This window comes from Callorhinus ursinus, unplaced genomic scaffold (genome assembly GCF_003265705.2).
Source record: "Callorhinus ursinus isolate GAN/ISIS: 27379988/994484 unplaced genomic scaffold, GSC_fseal_2.0 scaffold92, whole genome shotgun sequence".
Classification (NCBI taxonomy): Eukaryota; Metazoa; Chordata; class Mammalia; order Carnivora; family Otariidae; genus Callorhinus; species Callorhinus ursinus.
Genome location: NW_027397154.1, coordinates 1,873,419 through 1,895,830, shown reverse-complemented (window position 1 = coordinate 1,895,830; position 22,412 = coordinate 1,873,419). Strand labels below are relative to the sequence as shown.

The 22,412-nt window shown below is 53.8% G+C and overlaps 1 protein-coding gene across 5 annotated transcripts in view; it reads left to right on the top strand.

Annotated features, from left to right (window-relative positions):
- Positions 1-15,411, top strand: part of IL6R (interleukin 6 receptor) — a 41,912-nt gene extending 26,501 nt beyond the window's left edge. For 2 of the 5 annotated variants that reach the window (XM_025858877.2, XM_025858878.2), the window contains exons 7-10: positions 3,204-3,250; positions 4,389-4,458; positions 6,976-7,069; positions 12,089-15,411. In XM_025858877.2, the coding sequence (XP_025714662.1) occupies positions 3,204-3,250; positions 4,389-4,458; positions 6,976-7,069; positions 12,089-12,335 (458 nt within the window). In that variant the 3' untranslated portion in view covers positions 12,336-15,411. Of the gene's footprint in view, positions 1-3,203; positions 3,251-4,388; positions 4,459-6,975; positions 7,070-7,801; positions 9,423-10,345; positions 10,672-12,088 lie in introns of those variants that run through there. The other 3 variants (XR_003205573.2, XR_003205572.2, XM_025858879.2) reach the window with 3 other exon arrangements.
- Positions 15,412-22,412: the final 7,001 nt, after the last annotated feature.

Genomic DNA, 22,412 nt, shown 5'->3' with positions numbered 1-22,412 from the left:
GAAAGTGAAAGTACCTCCTCTAATCTTGGAAATAGTCCGTACAAGGAAAACATGCAGCGGCAACTACATTTAATGTTTCAAATAGTCTTCCCTAAGTGCTTTTCCATAGTAGAAATTTTACTAACTACACAGTTTTTCAGAAAGATGTGTTAAATTCTAGGTTCACAAAGATGAGTAAGATAGAGTCTCTGAATCTGAGGAATGCTCAACCTAGCGATGGTTTTAAAAATAAAAAAAAAGCCCAGGGGCATCTGGGTGGTGTGGTCAGATAAGTGTCCAGCTCTTGATCTCAGGGTCAGGAGATCGGCGAGCTCCGTGCTCAGCCAGGAGTCGGCTGGAGATTCTCTCTCTCCCTCTGCCCCTCCCCCTGCTTCTGCTCTCTCCAATAAATAAGTTAATCTTAAAAAAAAAAAAAAGAAGTTCATTCTTAGAGCCTGAAAGACTTATTTCTTACAAAACTTTGGACACATTCTTTAACCGCCCCGTGCCTCAGTTTCCCCATCTGTGAAGTGGGGAAATCATGATACTGTCTCAGAGTATTGTTGCGGAGACTACAGAGATTGATCCATGCCAGGTGGGGAGATTGGCACATAGCAGGCGCTCAGTAAATGCTGGAGATCATTACAGTTGGTGTGGTTTTGTTGCCACAAGTCATTTCCAGGCACACGAGGGCCTGTGGCTGTCTGTTCCTTCCCCTCCTTCACCCAACATGCCAGCTGAAGGGAGACTTTAGGAAATATGAAATACTTTTGCCGAAACAGAAAAAATATGTGCTCCCTTTCTGAGCCTCGGTGTCTTTGTGAGACGGAGCTCCACACGGGGGCCCTGGGAGCCTGTGGTGGAACGGAGCCTCGGGCCGAGGAGCCTGGGTCTGGCGTAGAGACCTGCCCACAAAGGCTGGTGCTAGCTTCCCTAGTGGCAGTCACCTAACGTCCCTTGAGCCCTGGTCTCTTCGTCTGCCAAGTGAAGTGATTATTATTCACAACAATGCGAAAGTTGCTTTACCTTCCATCTCTGGGGACATGATGGTCTGAATCGGGTCCCCATGGTCATCTCGGGCGTTTTTAAAAAGTCTTATTATGTAAGACTTAATTTTCTTATGCATTAGAAAAACTGCATTCATTCTGGGTTGAGATAAAATTTCTACTTTATACTCGGAAATCTAAGCCACCAACAGTTAAACATCCTTCTCTGGACCACATGCCATGTTGGGGATCAGAGCTGAGGGTAGAAACTGGATGGGTCTCCCCTTCTAACTGATCATCTCTCTGGATTTGGAGAGCCTTTAAAACTGCCTGATGTCTGGGTCCCATCCCCAAGGTTCTGAGGCCGTAGGTCAAGGATGGGACCCCAAAGCCCACAGATGATGCTGAGTGTGGCTGAGTGTGGGAGGCCCTGCATCCAATGGCCATCTGGGGTTAACCGTATCCCCTGGGTAGGGCTGCCCCCGACTCCTGGTTTTTGCTTTCATTCGTACCCTGTACCCTCTGCTCATCCTTCCGTCACCCCTGCTGTGAGTCTACCTGTTCTTGGCTAGGGAGGAACACCAAGGAATCAGGCTGGGTCCTTCCCAGTCCCCAAGGCTGGTTTGGGGCTGATTTGCTGTGTGATCTTGGGCAAGTAGCTTTACCACTCTGGGACTCTGTTTCCTCTGTACAGTGGGGAGGGTGGACATGCTCTGCCGTCTGCTCCAGGCTGCTAGTGTGCGGTTTCCTCCCCTCCTGGGGGTGGCACAGTCCTGCTGGAAATTCTCTCCGAGGAGAGAGCAGTACCGCCCTCTCCTCTGTCCCTTCTTCTACTCCTGCTTCAGGGAGGCTCTACATCTTTGCGTAAACTACTTCTGTGGTATTTTTAACTTCTTGATGGAAAAATGATGGACTGAAAAGAAAATATTTTAAAATCCAGAGCATTCCACCCGTTGCCTGTCACAGTTCAGCTCTGAGTCCCTTGGCTCACATTTGCCACAGAGCCTGGCCTTGCATTCATGCTCTTGCTTCGATGCTTGACCCCCTGCTGCTGGCGGTGGGGGGGCGGTTTCTTTTTTATTTTATTTTATTTTATTTATTTATTTGACAGAGAGAGACACACAGTGAGAGAGGGAACACAAGCAGGGGGAGTGGGAGAGGGAGAAGCAGGCTTCCCGCTGAGCAGGGAGCCCGATGCGGGGCTCGATCCCAGGACCCTGGGACCATGACCTGAGCCGAAGGCAGACGCCTAACGACTGAGCCACCCAGGCGCCCGGGGGTGGGGGGCGGTTTCTGCAGAAATAATGCTCTCAGGAGGGGGGGGTGCTCGTGTGTGTGCCCGAATCACGTCCCTTCTTGGGTCAAGCCTACCAAACCCACCCAGGCAGATGAGAACTTGTTTAAATATTTTTTTGTTGCAAAAAGGTGAGTAGGAGAACATTAAAATGTTAACAATGCTTGGGCGCCTGGGTGGCTCAGATGGTTAAGCACCTGCCTTCGGCTCAGGTCATGGTCCTGGGGTCCTGGGATCGAGTCCCGCATCGGGCTCCCTGCTCCACGGGAAGCCTGCTTCTCCCTCTGCTTCTCTCTCTGTCTCTCATGAATAAATAAATAAAATCTTTAAAAAATAATGCTTATATCTGGTGATGTGTCCTTGTCTTTTTTCCTGTGTGTGAATGTGTTATGGTGTATAGTATAATACTCGATAAATAATGATATAAATACGTTTCTTTAGGGACTTTGGATCAGACCACATGAGCCTTTCTTTGTCTTGTGTTTTTCATACATTATATCCTCAATGTTTTTCTAATTTATTTATTTATTTATTTTAAAGATCTTATTTGCGCGCGCGCGAGAGAGAATGTGAGCAGGAGGAGGGGTAGAGGGAGAGGGAGAGAGGGAATCTTAAGCAGGCTCCACTCTGAGTGTGGAGCCCTGTGTGAGGCTCGATCTCACGACCCTGAGATCATGACCTGACCCGAAACCAAGAGTGGGACACTCGACTGACTGCACCACCCAGGCGCCCCTTTTCTAATTTATTTTTAAAGACTATTGCAACATACGGGTATATCCTCATTTCTATAACTAATCCCTTGGGGTTGACTACTTGGTTATTTCTAACGTAAAGCTCTCTTAAATAACACGGCAGTGAGTTCTTCCCTGCTCCTGAGGCCCGTCAGATGGGACTTCAGGGTCGGTGGATCATTAATAGTGAGTCTCCCCCCCCGCCCGCCACAGAATCCAGGAGCCCTGCAGCTGAGACTGAGGCATCGTCCTCCACACAGGTGAGCTCGTGTTCTCGTAAGGGGTCAGGGTAGCAGCACCCAGGGGTGGGGACTGTGGGCTGGCACCAGACCGAATTGGGGTCAGATCCCAGCTCTGCACTGAAGCTGTGGCCGTGGACGTTACTGTCGTCTTCAAGCCTCTGTAAAACGGGGTGAGGGCAGTTCCGACATCCCAGATCCGTTGCGGCCATGGTGGCGCGTGGAGCGGCGCTGGCCTGGCCTGCAGAACCCCTGGGTCTCGTGGCTTCTGTCTCACCTCCGGACTGGTGGACATCACTGAGGGCCTCGCTTGTGACTCCGGTTCAGTTCATCCGAGCCCTTCCTCTGTGCGCTCCTGGTGTCTTAATTTTCTGGAAAGAAAGCTGCTTAACAAATCTTTGGGTAATCCAGTTTCCCATCCAACTGCATGTCCTCCTGTGGTCCTCAATCCCCTAAGGGCCAGCTGAGCTGCGAGGCTCAGCGCCTCCTGGAGCTAGGCGGCCCGGGGAGGGAGCCTGGGGCCTTGCTCCTTACCCATATCTGCAGGGCTCTCTGGGCACCAGCAGAAGCGGCTTCCGGGGGAAGCCTATGCGGTGCGGCCACATCGCTCCCACCCGAGCCAGGGCGTGGGGACGGATGCTGGCTGGGGGCCGGCTCAGCTGTGCTCTGCTCTGGGCTTGCACCTGCAGTCCTGTTCCATCCTGATGATAGTGAGGTTCAGAGCACAGGATGGCTGTGCCTAGAAGGGAAGAAGGTGACACCCACAGAGGTTCCAAAATCTGCCCAAGGTCACAGAGCTAGTGAGTATGGGCCCAGGATTCTGGTCTGTGGTTTTCCCAGGACATGGTGGCACGTATGCCCTGGCGTGGGACCTGGGGGACAGTGCTGTGTTCACCTGTCTGTTGAGTCTCCTCTGGGGAAGGTGCTGTGCCCCCGGCTCTTGGTGGAGAGGCAGATGGGAGGAAGTCCCACCTTGAGTAGGCAAGTCCCACTATAGACACAACTAGTACAAATAATAGTGCAGATGCTGAGTGTGTCAGGTCAGAATGGAGAGGTCCCTGAGACAGAGGGCAGATGGTTTTGGAGGGGGTGCCTGAGCTGGGACCCAAATGATGGTGGGATCTGCAGAAACGGGCTGACGGGGGACTCTCTCTTTTAGGCACTGACTACTAACAAGGACAATGAAAGTCATCTCTCTAAAAATCCTGCAAATGCAACCAGCCTCCCAGGTAAGGACTGGGTATTTTTTCTGGTGGTCTAAGGGGCACAGAATGCTTGTCTGCAGAAAGTCCTTTCTGACTTGGAAATGTTACCAGAAGGCCAGTCTGCAGAAGGAAAGGGGCAACGGCAGAAATGCTGAGGGAACCATAAGCAGAGTGGTGCAGACCAGTGAAATGTGCCTCAGTTGGCCCAGAATACGAATACATGTGCCACAGACAACGTTACTGGAGTCTGAAATGGAAAACGTGTTGAGGGAAGCCTTTATTTTGGGTGCCCTTGACTCCAGGGCTCTGCTTCCCTATTACCTGTGAGACCAGGAGAGCTTACCAACATCTGCACCAGGAAGAGTCACGGGTCCGCCCTACGTGGGGCCTCCTTGGGTCTGGACTCTGGAGCCTCAGCCCTGGGGCAGCCACGTCTGACAGCTCTTGGCTTTCCCTCCGCCCCCATGCAGGCTACCCAGTTAGCTCCACTAACTGCCTGGGGCTGGGGACTCAAGGCGAGTGAGCCCCTCCCCCCTGCTGTCCGGGGTGCGGGGCCCTCGGGCTCTCAGACAAAGAGGCCGCTGTAAGTTAACAGAGGGCTGGGAGACGGGCCAAACAGAGGCGGAGGTAGAGCAAAGGGCGGCTTAGAAATACCACAGGGCATGTCCAGTTGGGGATCACAGAAGGTTCCGTGGCCTTGAGTGGTGGAGGTGTGGCAGGGAGGGGAGGCTAGGGTGCCGCTCCAGGGCTGCGGTGGGGGATGAGCTCGTCCAGCCCCATCTCTGTAAAAGGCTGTCTGTGGGCTGATGACTCCCAAATTCAGATCCCGCGTCTGATAACCCAGAGTCAACTATCCAACGGCCTGGGTGACCTGTCCACTTGGTGTGACGCTCACGAGAAATCTCAAGCTTAGGTCTGAGACAGACCCTCGATGCCGCCTCTCCTTGCCGGCCCAAATCTTTTCTCCTCCATCCTCCTCATCTTTTTTTCTTTTTTAAGATTTTATTTATTCATTTGAGACACAGAGATACAGAGAGAGAGAGAGAGAGAGAGCATGAGCAGGGAGAGAGGCAGAGGGAGGAGCAGGCTTCCCGCTGAGCAGGGAGCCCGATGCGGGGCTTGATCCCAGGACCCCGGGACCACGACCTGAGCCGAAGGCAGATGCTCAACAACTGAGCCCCCAGGCGCCCCCCAGCCCCCCATCCTCCTCATCTTGGTAACTGGCACACATTCGCTGGGTTGCTCAAGCTGGGGCGGGGGTTGGGGGGCGGGCATGCTCCCTCTTCTACCCCTGCCCATGGCCAGTCCCTTAGCGGAGACACATCCGGGAGCTGTCCTTCTCACCACCACAGCACCTGGGCCCTCCGCCATTGGCTCTCCCCTGCCCTGTGGGACTTCAGGAGCTGCCTGCTGGTCTCCCGGCTTTCATTGTTAACCCCCAACAGACTCTTTTCCGACTAGCAGCCAGAGTGACTCTGAGATCGCACGTCCAAGCTCTGGTCTCTGTGGGGTCAGGCCCCATCCTTAGACCTTGCCTCCCCCATTCTCCCTGTCACTCACTTTGCCCTCCTTGCTCTTCAGCACATGCCCACCTCAGGGCCTTTGCACGTACTACTTTGCTCTGCCTGCATGCTCTTCCTCCAACCTCCACTAGGTCAGCTTCTTTACACATCCAGGTCTCTGCTCAGATGCCCCCTTGTCAGGGGGCCTGTCCCAGCCACCCCATCTGGTGGAGCTCCCCTGCTGTCACTCTGTTCTTCCTCTGATTTTCACTGTCACTACTGAGGTCGTATTACACATTCGTTTGTCTTTCCCATGATTACAATGTAAGATCCAGGGGCTCCTGGGTGGCTCTGTCGGTTGAGTGTCCGACTCTTGGTGTCAGCTCAGGTCTTGATCTCAGGGTCGGGAGTTCAAGCCCTGCATTGGGCTCCATGCTGCTTGAGGACCAAGTGGAGGGACAGGTAAGACATGACACCCCATTGGAGAAAACTTGGTTTATTTTTATTTTTTAAAGATATTATTTATTTATTTGACAGAGAGAGACAGCGAGAGAGGGAACACAAGCAGGGGGAGCGGGAGAGGGAGAAGCAGGCTTCCCGCGGAGCAGGGAGCCCGATGCGGGGCTTGATCCCAGGGCCCTGGGACCATGACCTGAGCCGAAGGCAGACGCTTAACAACTGAGCCACCCAGGCGCCCCGAAAACTTGATTTAACCCAAGCTCCTGACATTGTCCTCAGTGGGGCTGCCATTGGTGACGTCCCCAGAGCCTTCGGTGTCTTGCACCCCCTGTGCCTTGTGGGGACAGGCTGAACCCCACTAGGAAGGCCGCGCTGAGTGGGCGTCTGCGGCTGGCCACAGGAGCTCGGAAACTTGGAGCAGCTCCAAGTGGTGGGATCCTGGGGTCAGATTTGCCGGGGCCAGAGCGCTGGCCTGCTGGTCCGCAGAGCGTTCCCTCCTCTAGGGCGGAGGTTCCTTTGCGGCTTTGGACTGTACCCGCTGAGTGGCTTCTCTCCCTCTTCCTGCTGCTGATTCTCCTAGTGCAAGACTCTTCTTCGGTGCCGCTGCCCGCCTTCCTGGTGGCTGGAGGAAGCCTGGCCTTTGGGACTCTCCTGTGCATCGGCATCGTCCTCAGGTGAGTGGGGCTGGGGCGGCCGGAGGCGGCCCCCTCCTCCTCCTCGGGCTGATTTGGGGTGTATTAGAGGGGGAACTGACGAGACTGGATGGCACATTAGATGAGGAGGAGAGGGGGCGCGTCAGGGTGGCCCTCGAGTCTCTGGCCTCGGCAGCGGGGCGGATGGCGGTGTCAGTCCCGCAGAGACTGGGGGACGGCAGGGGGCAGTGATTCTGCTTGGGGGCGCGGAGTTTGAGGTGCCTGTGAGAAGCCCGGGCGGACATGTTTGGTAGACGGTTCGGATCACTGCCGACGAGTGGGGACGACACAGATGAGGCCGTGACAGTCCCTGTGGAATTCGGAGGCTGGACACTTGGGGGGACGCGCAGGGACTGGGAAGCCTGCTTGATAGAAGCGGAGGGGGCGGCGTCTGTCAGACACCGAGGAAGCCCCTCAGGCTCGGGGCCGCCGTGTAATATGACCTTGCCTGTCCTCCAAGAGCCACATACCGACGTGGTTGTAGGGCCACGTGAGAAACGCCACGGAAATCTGTGAACAGGCAAGTCCGAGGTGCCTGGCCAGACCCCCTTGGGGATACTCCATAGCTCAAAGCGAGCAGACCTAGAGGGTCACCTTTCAGTGCTCTGTCCGGGCCTGTCCTCCAGCGCCGGTGAGTTGGCGCCATGCCCGCGTTGCTCCATCTCTCTCTCTCTCTCTCTCCCGTTGGCCATTGGTTTTGTCCCTGTTCCCAAGTTTGCAGGGACGTCAGCCAGCAGTACCCCTCCTACGGGGGCAGCAAAGAACACGCCCGGTGCTCACGACTGTAGTGCAGGCCCTTGCGGTTTTGCATGTGCCGAAGACCTAAGAAGACGTAAAGGAGGTCAGGCCAGGCCCTGGCATGGATGGCGGCCCTCGGCGAAGAGAGTACGAGTGCAGGAGGAACCTCAGTCTGTCCCTCCTCCTTCTCCCTCGTGTGTGGCTTTCCAGTGTTCTTGTGGTGACTGTGAGGGGAGGCTTCGGGGTGTCTGGGGAGGAAGGGGTAGAGAGACTTCCCCACTTGTGGGATCCCCACAGAGACTCAACCGGCTTTGCCACCAAGGTGGTCTGGGTTGGAAGATGAGCAAGGTGACGTCTCAGACGGTGTTCCGGGCTGTGTCCGCTCCGATTCCCCAGGGAAGAGGCGAGCAAGTTGCCCGCAGGGTGTGCAGGAGACAAGGCTCCGAGTGTGTGCAGGTCACTCATGGAGGGGCTGAGAGCTCACTGTCTTGTGTGGACCAGACAGGGGCCGTGCCAGCGTGCCGTGTTCCTCCTCCCGCCTCCCGAGGGACCCACACAGACCCGACAGAGTACCCGGCAGATGAGACGGGAGCTGGGAGGGTCGGGGTAATGACAGCTGGTGCTGAGACAACCGACTCCAGCCCAAAGCTCATGCTCTTGGGATAGGGCCTTATGGGTCCGTTCGTCAAATTCTTTAATTTTACAAACGAGGAAACAGCTTTGAGAGGTGAGATAACTTGCCCAAGGGTGCAAGCTTGTTACTAGCAGAGCCAGGGCTAGAACCCGTGTCCCAGCATCCCTGCCCACCAGGCTAGCCTGCTCTCGGCTGACAGGTGGGCCCAGTGGCTTTGTCAACAAGCTGCGCCATCTTGGTGTGCTGTGGGCCACTGGTGGAGAAGTGTTAGGTTGGGACTGACCACCCCATTCCTCATGAACCTTGTTTGCCAATCTGTGGACGGTTTGTGGACATGGGCTCGTTGCTATGCAGCTGGTGCCCTGGAGACGCGGACGGGGCGAGTGTCCTGTGTGGACGCTCGTCAGTGGTTTGTCTCCTAGCCTGGTGAGGTTCCGTTTTCTCTTGTGTTAAGCAAATGTATTTGGGAACAGGCCAGTTATTTCAAGTGATGTCCCCAAAGCCCACATGTGGAGAAAGGTGTATAAACTTGGGGAAGCTGGGAATTTGGGAGAGCCACGGCAGGCGCCGGGGTGCCACGTCACGGCAGGTGGAATGTAGCAGGCTGGCTGACGCACAGCCTGCCTGCCCGTCATACCGTGTTTTTCTGGGTAATACATTTATTGTGCGTCTCAAGCAAAGCATAGTATTTCCTAAAATTTTCCCACCATTATTCGTGACAATTAAAAAACATTTAAATGTGCCTTTGGAAACAGGTGTGGCAGCTTCTGAAGCAGGTGTTCTCACTCGGGCTGCTTCCCCCAGCCAACACCCCCCTGCGCTCCTCCCGTGGCTCACGGCTCGAGGCGTGGGAGACAGGATTTTCAAAGCGGAGAGTTACTTTTCCGCATAATTATCGGGAATGGAGTGGCACTTGAGTGAGGACTTACTGTGGGCATGCCTGCTTAAATCATCATGAATCAACTGTGTGTCTCATTCCAATAGTTTAAAACCACTGAAAACACAGGGCACTCCTGGTCGCCACGGGGGTGACTGTGTCCGCTGTCTTCTCACTAGGGCTTGGTTTCTCTGTGTCACTTGTTTAAAAGAGTGACAGTCGTTCTAAATGTTTCTAATATTTTGTTTTAGCTGCAGAGCCTTTTCTTTAAGTAAAACGCCATGAAGCACAAAACGTGCGGCAGACAGAAGGCACAGGGGCTGAGGTGTATGAGGCCGGGCAGCGAGTCCCCACCCTCTCTAGCCCTTGGCCCACCCGGACCCCCACTCAGGCCAGAGCAGCGCCCACTGTGGACACCCCGAGCCTGGCTGCTCTCGAAGTCGCTTTGAGCTTAGTGATTTTTAGGAAGCGTCTCATTCACTCAAAATATTTCTTTTTTTAAAAAAATTTTTTATTCTTATGTTACTCACCATATATTACATCATTTGTTTTGGTGTAGTGTTCCATGATTCATTGTTTGTGCATAACACCCAGTGCTCCACGCAGAACGTGCCCTCTTTAATACCCATCACCAGGCTAACCCATCCCCCTACCCTCCCCCCCTCCAGAAACCTCAGTTTGTTTTTCAGAGTCCATCATCTCTCCTGGTTCGTCTCCCCCTCAGACTTACTCCCCTTCATTCTTCCTCTCCTGCTATCTTCTTCTTTTTCTTTTTTCTTAAAACATGTTGCATTATTTGTTTCAGAAGTACAGACCTGTGATTCAACAGTCTTGCACAATTCACAGCGCTCACCGTAGCACATGCCCTCCCCAATGTCTATCACCCAGCCGCCCCGTCCCTCCCACCCCCCACCACTCCAGTAACACTCAGTTTGTTTCCTGAGATTAAGAATTCCTCATATCAGTGAGGTCCTATGATACATGTAAAATATTTCTTTTTTTTTAAAAGATTTTATTTATTTGACAGAGAGAGACACAGCGAGAGAGGGAACACAAGCAGGGGGAGCGGGAGAGGGAGAAGCAGGCTTCCCGCCGAGCAGGGAGCCCGATGCGGGGCTCGATCCCAGGACCCTGACCCATGACCTGAGCCGAAGGCAGACGCTTAATGACTGAGCCACCCAGGCGCCCAGCCGCTGTTAATTTTTAAAACATAAATGTGACCAAAGTCCAGCAAACACACAGGAAACTGAGGTGCTGCGTGTGCAGCTCCACGAGCATGCACAACGTGACCACACCCCTGCAGTCCGCATCCAGATCGAGATGTGTTCATGTTAGGTGAGCTTCCTGAGGCTCTTTCCTCGGCCGAATTTCTTGTTTTTATGTTGCCGTGATGACTCTGCATCTACAACTGAGTCCTGCCTTTTACCTTTAGCATCAACTGTAACGTAAGCATGTTCCTGCCTCATTTCGCTTCTCTGTAGCACTCACTCAACCTCGGCTGCAGGCGCGGCCAGGCCGGTGTGCCCAGGCTCATGCACCAGCCTCAGCTGCAGGGGGTTTAGCTGGTTTTGCTCTTACAGACAACACTGTGTGGAACGGCCTTGAGCAGAAAGCTTTTCCCACAGCTCTGCAGTTTCCTTAGGGTGTATTCCCAGAAGTGGAATTCCTGGGTCAGAGGGTCTGAGTATTTGGCAACCCCAAGTGTCCTGACTGCCCCTGTTGTGTCCGGAGGGAGGTGGCTCCCCCGAGGCCCCTGCTGCGCTGGGTGCCTGCCGTGCCGAGTGGGGACCTGCAGTCACGCCCCGCACACTGTTTATTCCACTTCGATCACAGGCTCGATGCCAGTGGCGGATTTGGAGCCAACTGTCAGTGATTTATTGTCACCAGGACAGGAATAGCCTGTTGATATAAAAAGAAACCCAAGGAAAACCCCCAAACCTTGTTTTTAACCTTGGTTTCCCTCCTCCCTCCAAGCCCTTCCTGGAGCGGCTGATGTGAGGTGGGCCCGAGGGAGGCACGTGGCCCCACTCTGGGGTCGGTGGGCGACAGTGGGGGGCCAGGGCCAGGGTCCAGGGGCCCCGACGCGGCTCTGGAGACGACTGTCACCGGCTCGTGTCTCTGGTCAGCCGAGTGACTCTTCTCGGTTCCTGAGCCCTGGCTGTGGGCCCATTGCTGAGTGGGCGAGGGGAGCTGTATCAGAGAGATGTCTATCTCCTTCCTGTTTAGCGTCCCCTTCCTGCCAGATGAGTCACTTGTGCCCGCGTGGTGCCCACGGCGGGGTCTGTGAGGACCCGCCAGAGGTGCTGGGGGGTTGGAAGCAAGAGGAGGGGCAGGGCTGTTGAGGGAGTGGGCAGCCCTGTCCCGCTGCCAGTTACCTGCCCCCGCCCGCCTTCACCTGACCCAGAGTCAGGAGGCCCGTTTTCCTTCCACACAGGAAGAATACCCTCTGTTTTTTAAGTAAATGGGTTTGGGACCCATGATGTGTACCTGTGGGCAGCCTCTGGAACAGGACCAATTAAGTCCCTAGTGCCATAAAGGGATGCTCATGGCCACACAGGCCTCAGTTTCCCCATTTGTCAACGGGACCAACAATACGTACCTGCCCCCCCGAGTGTTTTTGAAAGAGTGTTGCATAACCCCTGGTGATGGAATGAATGGTTTTCCACGTTTTGAGCCGAGAGCTGCCCTCCCTCACTTGGGCTTGTCACGGGGGAGCTAAGCACCGGTGTGGTTTGTCTTTGTCCCTGTGAAGGTTCAAGAAGACGTGGAAGCTGCACACGCTGAAGGAGGGCAAGGCGAGTGTGCACCCGCCGTACTCGCTGGGACAGCGGGTCCCCGAGAGGCCCAAGCCCACCCCGGTGCTGGTGCCCCTCATGTCCCTGCCGGTGTCCCCCAGCAGCCTTGGGTCTGACAGCACCTTGAGGCACGGCCGACCGGATGCCAGGGGCCCACAGAGCCCTTACGACATCAGCAACAGAGACTACTTCTTCCCCAGATAGTGGGGGGCGGGGTGCCAGGCCCTCCGAGCCTCGTGAGTGACGAAGCACAAACTAGCTCATCTCAGCTGCCGGGGCCTCATGGAAGGCGCTTCACTTCCCGAAACAGGGTTGCTGCCTCCGTTCCGAAGGAAGAGGTGGTTGAGTCTTGGAACCACCCTTTCCCAAGTGCCTAAAGGGGTCGACCCCCGGAGGAGGCAGGTCACCATCGTGCTGGACACTCAGGTGGACGAGCCGCCGGCCACCCACGCACCCAGACTCCTCTGCGCGAGTGGCAGCCTGCGCCAGATGGGACCGATTTCCAGCCAAGACTCCCCGGGCATCTCCTGGCCTGCCGAGCAGCTCCGCCTTCCAGCCTCAGTTCTTGGAGCCAGAATGCCTTTGCAATTCAGCTTTTCCAGGCCTGAGGATGGGAGAAGCACCTGCCTTTCTTCCCCATACCTGAAAATAGCACAGCGAGTCGCCTAGTATCTCAGGGCCTGGTGGTTTGAAATGGAATTGTAATTAGTTCCTCATTAGCATTTTGCTAAATGTGAATGGCGATCCCAGGCACTTGCTGAATCCAGAGCAGGTGCACTGGCTCGACTTCCCTCTTTGGATCCCAGGACTTCAGGAGGAGAGAAGCAGAGGAGAGAGGGAGGGTCGTGAGGAGACAGGCCTCCGTGTCCTCCCTAGGGGCGGCACTGCCCGGGGACCCGGACTCTGGAAGCCAGCTTCCCTGTCCCCCGCTTACGAGGGGGACTGTCAGGCTTCTGCCTTGGGGGGGAGGTCGCAACTGCTGTTCTTCTACTTTGTTTTCAGCTGAGCCTGAGAAACAAGGGAAGATAATGTTCATGTGAAAAGACAAAGAACCCGGCAGGAATGTATTTTAACTTGTTTTTCTTAAAAAACCCCAAAACTGCTGTTTTATCTTCGAGGCTGGGAGAGCCAGTATTCGCTGAGTGTCAGTATATGAGTAACTTGGGGAAAAAGCACAATAACCTTGTTTAGCACAAAACTGAGTCAAGTGAAAAAGGAGGAGAAAAGATAATTTTCCTTTTAGAGCAGAGAGTCTGATTTCATTCTACATCTTGTTTTTGTCTTAAAAAGTGAGAACATAGTCTCTCCTTTAACCGGGGGAAAGCAGCTGTTCACCCTGCCAGGCCGCGGCGGCGGAGAGGGTGTCCGGCCCCCACCCCCGAGCCCTTGGTTGTGGGAGGGGTCTCCCTACAAAGTCCCCCCACCTTGGGGTCTTCTTAGTTCCTCGATTTGATTCAGCTCAGCTAGGATCAGAGCACCCACTGACTGTAGCCGCGTGGCCGCGCCAGCACCCTCATGGTGAGTCCGGGCTTTGATGATTCAGGGATGCGTGTGGTCACCCAAACAAGGGCCCTCGAGCAGCCTGGGGTGTCCCAGAATGAAGCTGTGGTTACAGGCAGCCTCGTAACCACCGCTGAACATTTACCAGACCACAGACTTTTCTAGTAGCTTGCTTTTTTAGACAAATGACCACCAGCACCAGACAGGCGGCGAGAGGAACAAAATGACCGTGTTTCCTTACTGGTTGCCAGGTTCAGGCCACGCTGCCTGAGTCTGTAAATCTCAGGCCCTGTTGCTGCTCTAGGCAACTAGTCTTCAGTTGACCAAAGTTAGGCGGGTGTTTTTTGTTGTTGTTTTTCTCTAAAGTTTCTTTGAGAACAGCAAAAATGCTGTTAAAGGGAAATATGCAAAACAAGAATGTGCATGAGAAAGGTCTTTACCTCTTGGCGAGGTTGGGTTTTACTGGAGCTGAGATGGTGGAAGATGGACCGGCAGATAGCAGACAGCGTCTGGCTGCTGAGAGCCGTGCTTTGATCTCCAAACTGTTATTGCTTTCATTATTATTGTAATGAAACTGCCTCTTTTTTTTTTGTATTGGAGAGGGTTTTTTTCCCCTCTATTTCTACATAAGCTAGAGAATGAAGGAAGAGCGTTTTCCTCTGGGTCGCAGGCTGTGCTCCGGGAGCCTCTGTGCACCCGCTGAGCTCTGTGCTCAAATCCCTGGGCCGTGAGCGCGCCCCTTCCCGTGGTCACCGCCCCTGGGTCCTGCAGGGTGCCTGTTGCCTGTCCTCCTCGACAGATGTTACCTACCTGACCTGTAGCACAGCCAGACCCAAGAGGACAGCTCCCCTTGCTGGGTGGGAAAAGCTGAAAATATGCTGGTTCAAGGTCTAAATGTGCTCAGTAATTCTTGTAGCATTAATGAAAACTTTTTTGAAATGTCAAGGGGGTAGCATTGAATGGACCTGCAAAGCCTTCGGTGACCCCGAGAGCTCTTTGCTCTGACGAGGTCTTGCCCAGGGGCGGGCACCTTGATAAGGGGTCAGGAGCCCACCTGGCGGTGAGCAGAGCCGTGTGGGGCAGGCTGGGCCTGGTCATGGTTTCTGGGCTTCCTGCAGAACGTTCAGGATTGTCTTGCCTCCTCAGAGGTCCTGAAGTTTGACCCACTTGGGGAAGAGTCTGTCCTTCAGTTTCAGGTGGAGTTGGTGAGAAACAGGTCTTCATCTGGAGAAGCAGGGACGACGGGGGGCCCTTCAGAGGCCACGCCGGCTTTCCCACGTGGCAGGCGGCCGTGGGGCTGTTGTTGGGAGGCAGGCCAGCTGGTTCGGCGTCTGTCCCCCACGTGTCCCCTGCGGCACTCCAGCATCGCGTCCTCCGTGTGGCCTGGTGGCAGAGCCGGGGAGTTTCTATGACAACCTTACTGATTATTAAAGAACGCTGTCGTTTTTATGAACATGTGCTCAGATGAAGGTCTGCTGTAGAAAGAGGACTGGAACAGTGCGTAGCAAGGCTGTGAATTAGCAGAGACACCATGTTTGGATGGGGATCACACACCTGTTAAATACAATACCTCAGCTTTTTTTTTTTTTTGGAGAAAAATAAGTTTTAATTTTTGTTTTTTTTTTTTTTACCTAATTACCTGAAAGCAAATACCAAAGGCTGATGTCTGTATATGGGGCAAAGGGTCAGTATAATGTTTTTCAGTATTTTTCTTTTTATCAGCTATTTTCCATTTAAAGTGAAAATCGTAAATGTTTGAAATAAATAATTTCTAAAAATATGCTGGAGATGTAATTATGCTTTGGGCACCCGGGCCGTTTGGAGGAAAGACTTGCCCAATTAAAGAGGGAAGGATTGGAGAAACATGGGCTTAAAACTAAGCAGGACCGTTTGGGGTGGGCCTCCCCTAAGGCACAATTGAGTTACCTCTAGAAAGAGGTAGGTTCCAGAAACAATAGCAATTTCTCAAAAGACTTTAATTATGAAAATGTTTCCCAAAATGAGTCCTGGGGTTTCTGGAAGGGCGTGGGTGCTTCTGCCACGTTTAGCATCACGGCCAGGGGGATGGGCGTGTAGGGAAGGAAGAGGGCGGGCAGCTATTCATCAGGAGACTGTTTATTGAACAGGGGGTGTGAACCACATCACAGAGGTGACCCTGCCCTCCTGATCGGCAGCCTCAACCTGTCCCCTCTTGGGAAGGGTCTCTGGCAGGAAAACCTCGAGTCGCGGCCATCCCATGGCTTCCAAACAGAGGAGAGCCATCATGTGGCCGCCTTATGGACAAGAGTTGTTGTCAGACGGCTCCAGGCTGGGGAGCCCAGAGATTCTGTACGTCAGACTGGAAGCCGGAGGCCCTGCCTGAGCCACGCGGGAGCCATGGCGCTGGCCTGCCGACCCCCCGTGTCCTCGAGGTCGGTTCCCGTCTTGCAGAAAGTGCCACAGGAATCAGATGTCTCCCTGGTGGCCAGGCTGTGTGGGCCGGGCAGGGGTGCAGGAGTGGGCACCAGGACAGGAAATGGAAGGAGGAACCTCCCACTGCACAGCGTTGCTGTCGGTCTGACATGGTCACGATGCTCTTTCCGCCAGACCCGGGAGAGCCGCGGGCGGTCTTCACAGGGGACGGCCTAGTGCACCCAGTTGCTGGGCCGGCCGCTGAGGAAAGCACTTTCTTTCCTCTTTGTCGAAGCAGAAGGAGACCAGGACTTTCTCCATGTTGGAGAGAAGTGCCGGCCAGACGCAGGAAGCTTTCTGCCGAGCTTTTGGCCACAGCTGGGCAGTGCTCGGGGGCAGCTGGGGCTCGGGGTGGCCCCTGGGCACGGTGGGGGCCGGGCCAGCCGGCTGTGGGGCCTGTGCACACGTGGTGATGGCCAGTGACCTTGAGCCCTGCACTGTCCTTTAAATGCTGACCAATCCCTAGTGTCTTATGGAAGTCCCTGCTTGTCACTCACAACCCAGACGAGACAACACCTTAGCCATGTCTTATTTCATACCAGTAGTTTTAGATGACAGTCCAAAACGTGGGTAAAATTAAGTTTTTTCAGTAAAATCATGAGACGTTCCTACTAGTAGCGGATGTATGTAATACTCAATTAAGGATGTTCTTCTAATTTAACTTCAAATTGCTTAATACATCTGCCAGTGTTCACAAGTAGCTTACTGCGAAACGGAAGCTTCATTAGGATTTTCTAAAGAATGGAATTCATCGGGAAGACAGTTGCACATTATTTTGTTTTTTAAGTTGAAGTGCTGTGCAATAGGGATTTTGAAATGTTGAATGTTGTAAGCGTGACACCCTGGAGTCTATGGCCAGCAAGAGAAGAAGGGAGAAGTGGCGGGTGGACGGCAGCCTGCATACACCCGCCCTGCAGGGCGCAAACCCGCCCCGGTGCATAGCGGGGGTCAGCAGGGACTCCTGTTCAGTAGGTGTGATGTGGGCGCAGAAAGCTAAGTAACCCCCTCAGATGGCTCTGAGGAAGGTGCTCCTGAACCCCAGGGGTGACCGTGGCCATTTCTGGGATGAGATGGTGCTGGGGGCGTCCCACATGAGGACGTGGCATCCTTTGGCGGATTGTTTCCACGGACAGGTCTGAGGGTCAGGAGCCGCACAGCCCGTGTTGAGGGTCCCTGTGCCGCAGACCACTAGGCTGGAGATGGGATTCCGAGACAACGTATGGTGTTAATTGGGAAACAAAATCTTGGACAGTAAAGGGGGACACCACCAGCCTTGCTGGTCACCTGGAGCCCACAGCCCCTTTTTGGTAGAAAAGGGAAAGGGTCCATTAAAATTAGCTGATAATAATAGCTACCACTTGTGGACCCTCCACCACGTGCTTCACAAACAGGATGTTCTTTCTCATCCGAACGGCGCTGGGGGTGAGTGCTCGGCTCGCTTACAGGTGAGGAAGCTGAGGTGGGGGCAGGGGTCCGAGACTGAGGTAGGAGGCTGCCCTTGGCCGTAAACCTGGTCTGCCTGACTCCAAGAGCAGTGCTGTCCTCGCCATGCGGCTCAGGCCCCTCGGCACTGGTGACCACCGGGATGGTCCTCTCCAGCCCCCGTGCAGGCGGGGGCCTGGCCCACTCACTCCCCATTCCCCATTTGGTTTGTCACACCTGTCATGTGAGTGGGGGCTGAGAAGCCAAGCCTGGGGGAGTCGGGAGCCCACAAAGGCATGTCTCCGAGGCAGCCAAACCCCAAAAGATGAGGTGTAGAGGGGAGGGGCAGCAGCTAGTTCCTTACTCGTAATGACCCTTGATCAGAAACCGAATCGAACCACTTCCCCCCAATCTGTACCAGCTCTCTGAACTCCGCGTGGATGGTTTGATTTTCTCCTGCTGCTTCCTTGGTACACACTTCGGTGAACTTCCTTGAAATGCTCCACGTGTGCATTATGCCCACTCTCTCTGGAAGGTAATGGTCACTATGCTGTGAATGCTGGTTCTTTTTGGATGGTGAGACTTTCAAGGGAAGTTTCCTGAACTGCAGTGACCCAGGAGGGACCGGCCCCTTCCTTGGGATGCTGGCTGTCCACCGGAGTTTGGGAGCGAACTCTCCCCAGGAGAGGATGGCCAGTGTGTGGTGGGGTTCAGTGGACGGGTCCGGGTGGGGAGTGGCTGCACGGGCACAGGCTTGCCCAGGGCTGCTGGTGAGGGCTGGGGGGCTGCCTTGTACACACACTGGGTTGAGCAATTTTGTGATATTCTAAAAGCAAGGACGTCACGTTAGGAAGTCACTGAAGACTACATAGATAGATGACTTTTTGATGCATATTAAATATTTTTTCATGAGCATGTATGTTTTTACAGTTAAAGAAAGCTTTTCACTAAATCCTGTGTTTTGGCATAGCTCAGCCACACTGTGCTGTCTATGAAGAATGTTTCTTGAGAAGTATGAGAAGTAGGTGGGGACCAGAGGTTAAACAAAGCCGACCGCGAGATAGCCAGTGGGAAGCTGCCCAGAGCTTAGGTGCGTCTTTCCAAAGCCTTGACATTCTCCATTAAAAAAAAAATGCAAGGACTTTGGGGAGAATGTTTCACTTGCAAATATACCATTTAAAACAATCCAAAATGAATATAAACACGTCTCTTTTATTTGACAAAGAGACACAGCGAGAGAGGGAACACAAGCAGGGGGAGTGGGAGAGGGAGAAGCAGGCTTCCCGTGGAGCAGGGAGCCCGATGCGGGGCTCGAACCCAGGACCGTGGGATCATGACCTGAGCCGAAGGCAGACGCGCAACGGCTGAGCCACCCAGGCGCCCCTTTTTTTTTAAGATTTTATTTTTTAAAGTAATTTCCACACCCAACATGGGGCTCAAACTCACCCCTTGGAGATGGTGTTGCATGTATGACCGGCTGAGCCAGCCGGGTGCCCCTGAACAAGTCTTAACTATCATCAGTGTAAACCATGATTCTCACTGGTCGACAACACACTGGTTGGTACCTTGACAGTCCACTCAGCTTTCACGGGCACACACTAATGCATCTTTCCCCCAGTTAATCCAAACTAGTAATCCTGTTTATGAACATAAATCGGAGGGCAATCTGAATCATTAAAATAATATCCCGTAGAAGGCATTTTAAGCCTGAATCAAGAAGATGCAGTGGCTCATACTCCAATGATTCACAACATGGGGGAGATTCTGATGCTCCTTGTGGATCTTGGAAGTGATAATCCACATGCTTCTGAGTGCGTCTCCTCGATAGCTGATAGCATGTGGATTATCAGGGCCTCAGACCACCCCGTTCTGGGGTGGACACTCCCACACTGGGGAAAGGATGGGCCCTCAGACCCGGCACGGGTTTGTCCGGTGGTGGATGCCTTACCTCAACCCGATTCTACTTCCCCGGCCTGAGTGCACGGGGCTCACGTGTGGGGAGAGAGCGCACTGGTCTCTGGATGTCTAAGACTGGCATTGTTTTGGGGTTTTTTTTCCCCTGTGGTAAAAGACACATAACAAAATTTCCCATTGAGCCATTTTTTTTTAAAAGATTCTATTTATTTGAGAGAGAGAGAGGGAGGGAGAGAGAGCAGGAGCAGGTGGGTGGGGAGCAGCAGACGGAGGGAGAAGCAGGCTCCCCGCTGATCAGGGAGCCCGATGCGGGACTCAATCTCAGGACCCCGAGATCACAACCTGAGCCGAAAGCTTAACTGACTGAGCCACCCAGGCGCCCCTCCACTGAACATTTCTAAGTCTACCGTTCAGTGGTGTTAAGTATATTTACATTATTGTGGACACAACCTCTGGAACATTTCAGCTTGTAAAACCAAAACTCGGAGCCATTAAATAACTCCCCATTTCCCCGCTCTCCCCAGGCCCTGGTGCCCACCACCCTGTTTCTGTGAATTTGGCTGGGTTTCTCATAGAAGTGGAATCTTACAATATTTTTCTTGGGACTGGGACTGGCTCATTCCACTCATCAAAACGTCGTCAAGCTTCATCCTCGCCGTCGCAGGTGTCAGGATTTCCCTCCGTTGAGGCGCATGCTCCCTTCTGTGTGGTCGGCCCTCTGGCTTTTCCGTCTGTCTGTGGGCACTTGGTTTGCTTCCACTTCTTGGCTATTGTGGTTTTTTTTTTTTTTAAACTTTATCTTTCATTTGTTAACTGAAGCCAAGTGGCTAGTTTAACAACCTCGTCCCACTGGTTTGATTGTGTTCTTCACACGTGGGGATTCTACAGGGCTCCAGTTTCACCGGGAAGGAGCAGGAGGCTGTGGTCTGCACTCCGGCACGCACTCCATGACGGACCCAGGGCAAGGCATTAGGCTCTTCCAAGCGTCCTGATCCGAAAATGAGGCTGCTGCCTGGCTCACGAGGTTAAGGAGGGTTGCAGACAGATACTGTATGGGAGCATCCGTTTAAGCAGCACAGGTGGTGGTGAGGGTCTAGCCTCATTGCTCACACCTCGACCTTCCACAGGGTCGGGATCTGACAACACACGACAGCCGCCGAACCCTGGGACCTTACAAACACGTGCGCCACCTGGACTCCGAGAACCGTTGCTCTGGTTGCCGGGGGCGGGGGGGGAGGGGAGGGGCGTCGAACATTCCTAACCCTTCTAGAAGCTTCTAGAACCTCAAATGAATGTATTTGCGTTTTTCTTTTTTTTAAAGATTTTGCTTATTTATTTGACAGAGAGAGACACAGCGAGAGAGGGAACACGAGCAGGGGGGGTGGGAGAGGGAGAAGCAGGCTCCCCGCGGAGCAGGGAGCCCGATGCGGGGCTCGATCCCAGGACCCTGCGACCATGACCTGAGCCGAAGGCGGACGCTTAACGCCGGAGCCACCCAGGCGCCCTTTGCGTTTTTCTAAATAGTAGCTTCCATTGGTGGTGCTCAGCTGTGGCTGGGTATCAAAATCACCTGGCAGAAGTTTTAAAAATTATAGATTTCAAGCTTCACGACAGACTAAAGCATCAACTCCCACGGGTGGGACGGGGCGTCTGTATGAATAACAAAGGAAAGAAGGCCGACCTTCAGCGCAGGACGCAGGCGGCTACCGAGGACCAAGGTAACAGCTCTCCGCTCGAGAAGACGCCAAGGACCTGAGGGCGAAGCTTCCCGGGGCCACGTCCGACTGGGAAGAAGCCGTGTGAGACGAGCTCTGGTGGGTCCAGTGGTTTTGTCCCTCCTTGGGTGCGCAGCGGCCGCAGGAGAGCGGAAGCATTTGCAAAGGGAGGGGTGCTCAACACGGATCGGAGAGAGCACACTGGTTTTCTTGGGACGGCGTTTATCTGAAGTTACCTCTCAGAGCCAGCCATCTTCGGGGGGCGCGTGGGGTAGACTGGCTGTGGGCCATGCATCCCGAAGTTCCATACGACCTCTCGGATATAATTTACCAGAGCACTGCAGACGGGCGCTGGCATCCCATACAATCTTCAGATAGCTTCAAAAGTTAGACGTAGCTATTAGTTAACACGTTAAAGCCCCTAACAAAATAACTGAATGGTTAGGAACGTGACAAAATGATCTCAAGGATCTGCTGCCGGCATGCTCACTAAAACACGACAGCACGACCCGCCGCCCAGGGGCCTGCACATCAGGCTCCGCAGGAAAGGCCAGGTTGCAAGATGGCAACTGCCGCGCATCACTGCCCCCACGCTGCCGCCGTGGGCTGTACCAGAAGCGCCTGGGAACCCTCCCCGCCGCGCGCCTGCATTCCCGGGCGGTTCACTCTGTCCCCACCAGGTGGCAGCGACGCACCGTCTCGTCCTCCCTGCAGGGTCGGCGATCAAGGAGGGTGAAGTGAGGCCCAGTGTCTCCAAGTACAAGTTAATGGGGCACACAAGTCGGAGACCAGAATAAAGAGTGACATTCTAAAGAGACAAAAGGCCAAAATAGTGCGGATTATGGAACAGGAGGGAGCCAACCTCTGTGAGAAAGCAACACAGCAGTTTTCCCAACTACTACAAGGGTGTGAGCGGGGAGGCGGAACGCCGACATCTTCGTGTCCCCCCTAGACTGGTGGAGAAAGGAGGCATTACCTTTGACTGAAAAATCACATTTTAATGGAACAGAAAGGCCACCCTTGTTCAAAGAGTATCTCAGATGCTCAGTTCTTCTGAATCAAGTATGAACGTTTACTCACTAACAATGGCCATTAACAGGGTCAGAGCAGTTAAATAATCCAATTAACAAATTAGGACTATTTCCCCACCTGTCCCAAAAACTTCTGTCCACCTCCCCATCTGACGGCAGAGGCCAGTAAATGAGTAACGACTGAGCAAAGAATAAAGGTTCTTTTTATAAATGCTTGAGAAAGTAATTCTGGATGACTTAAAAGGACA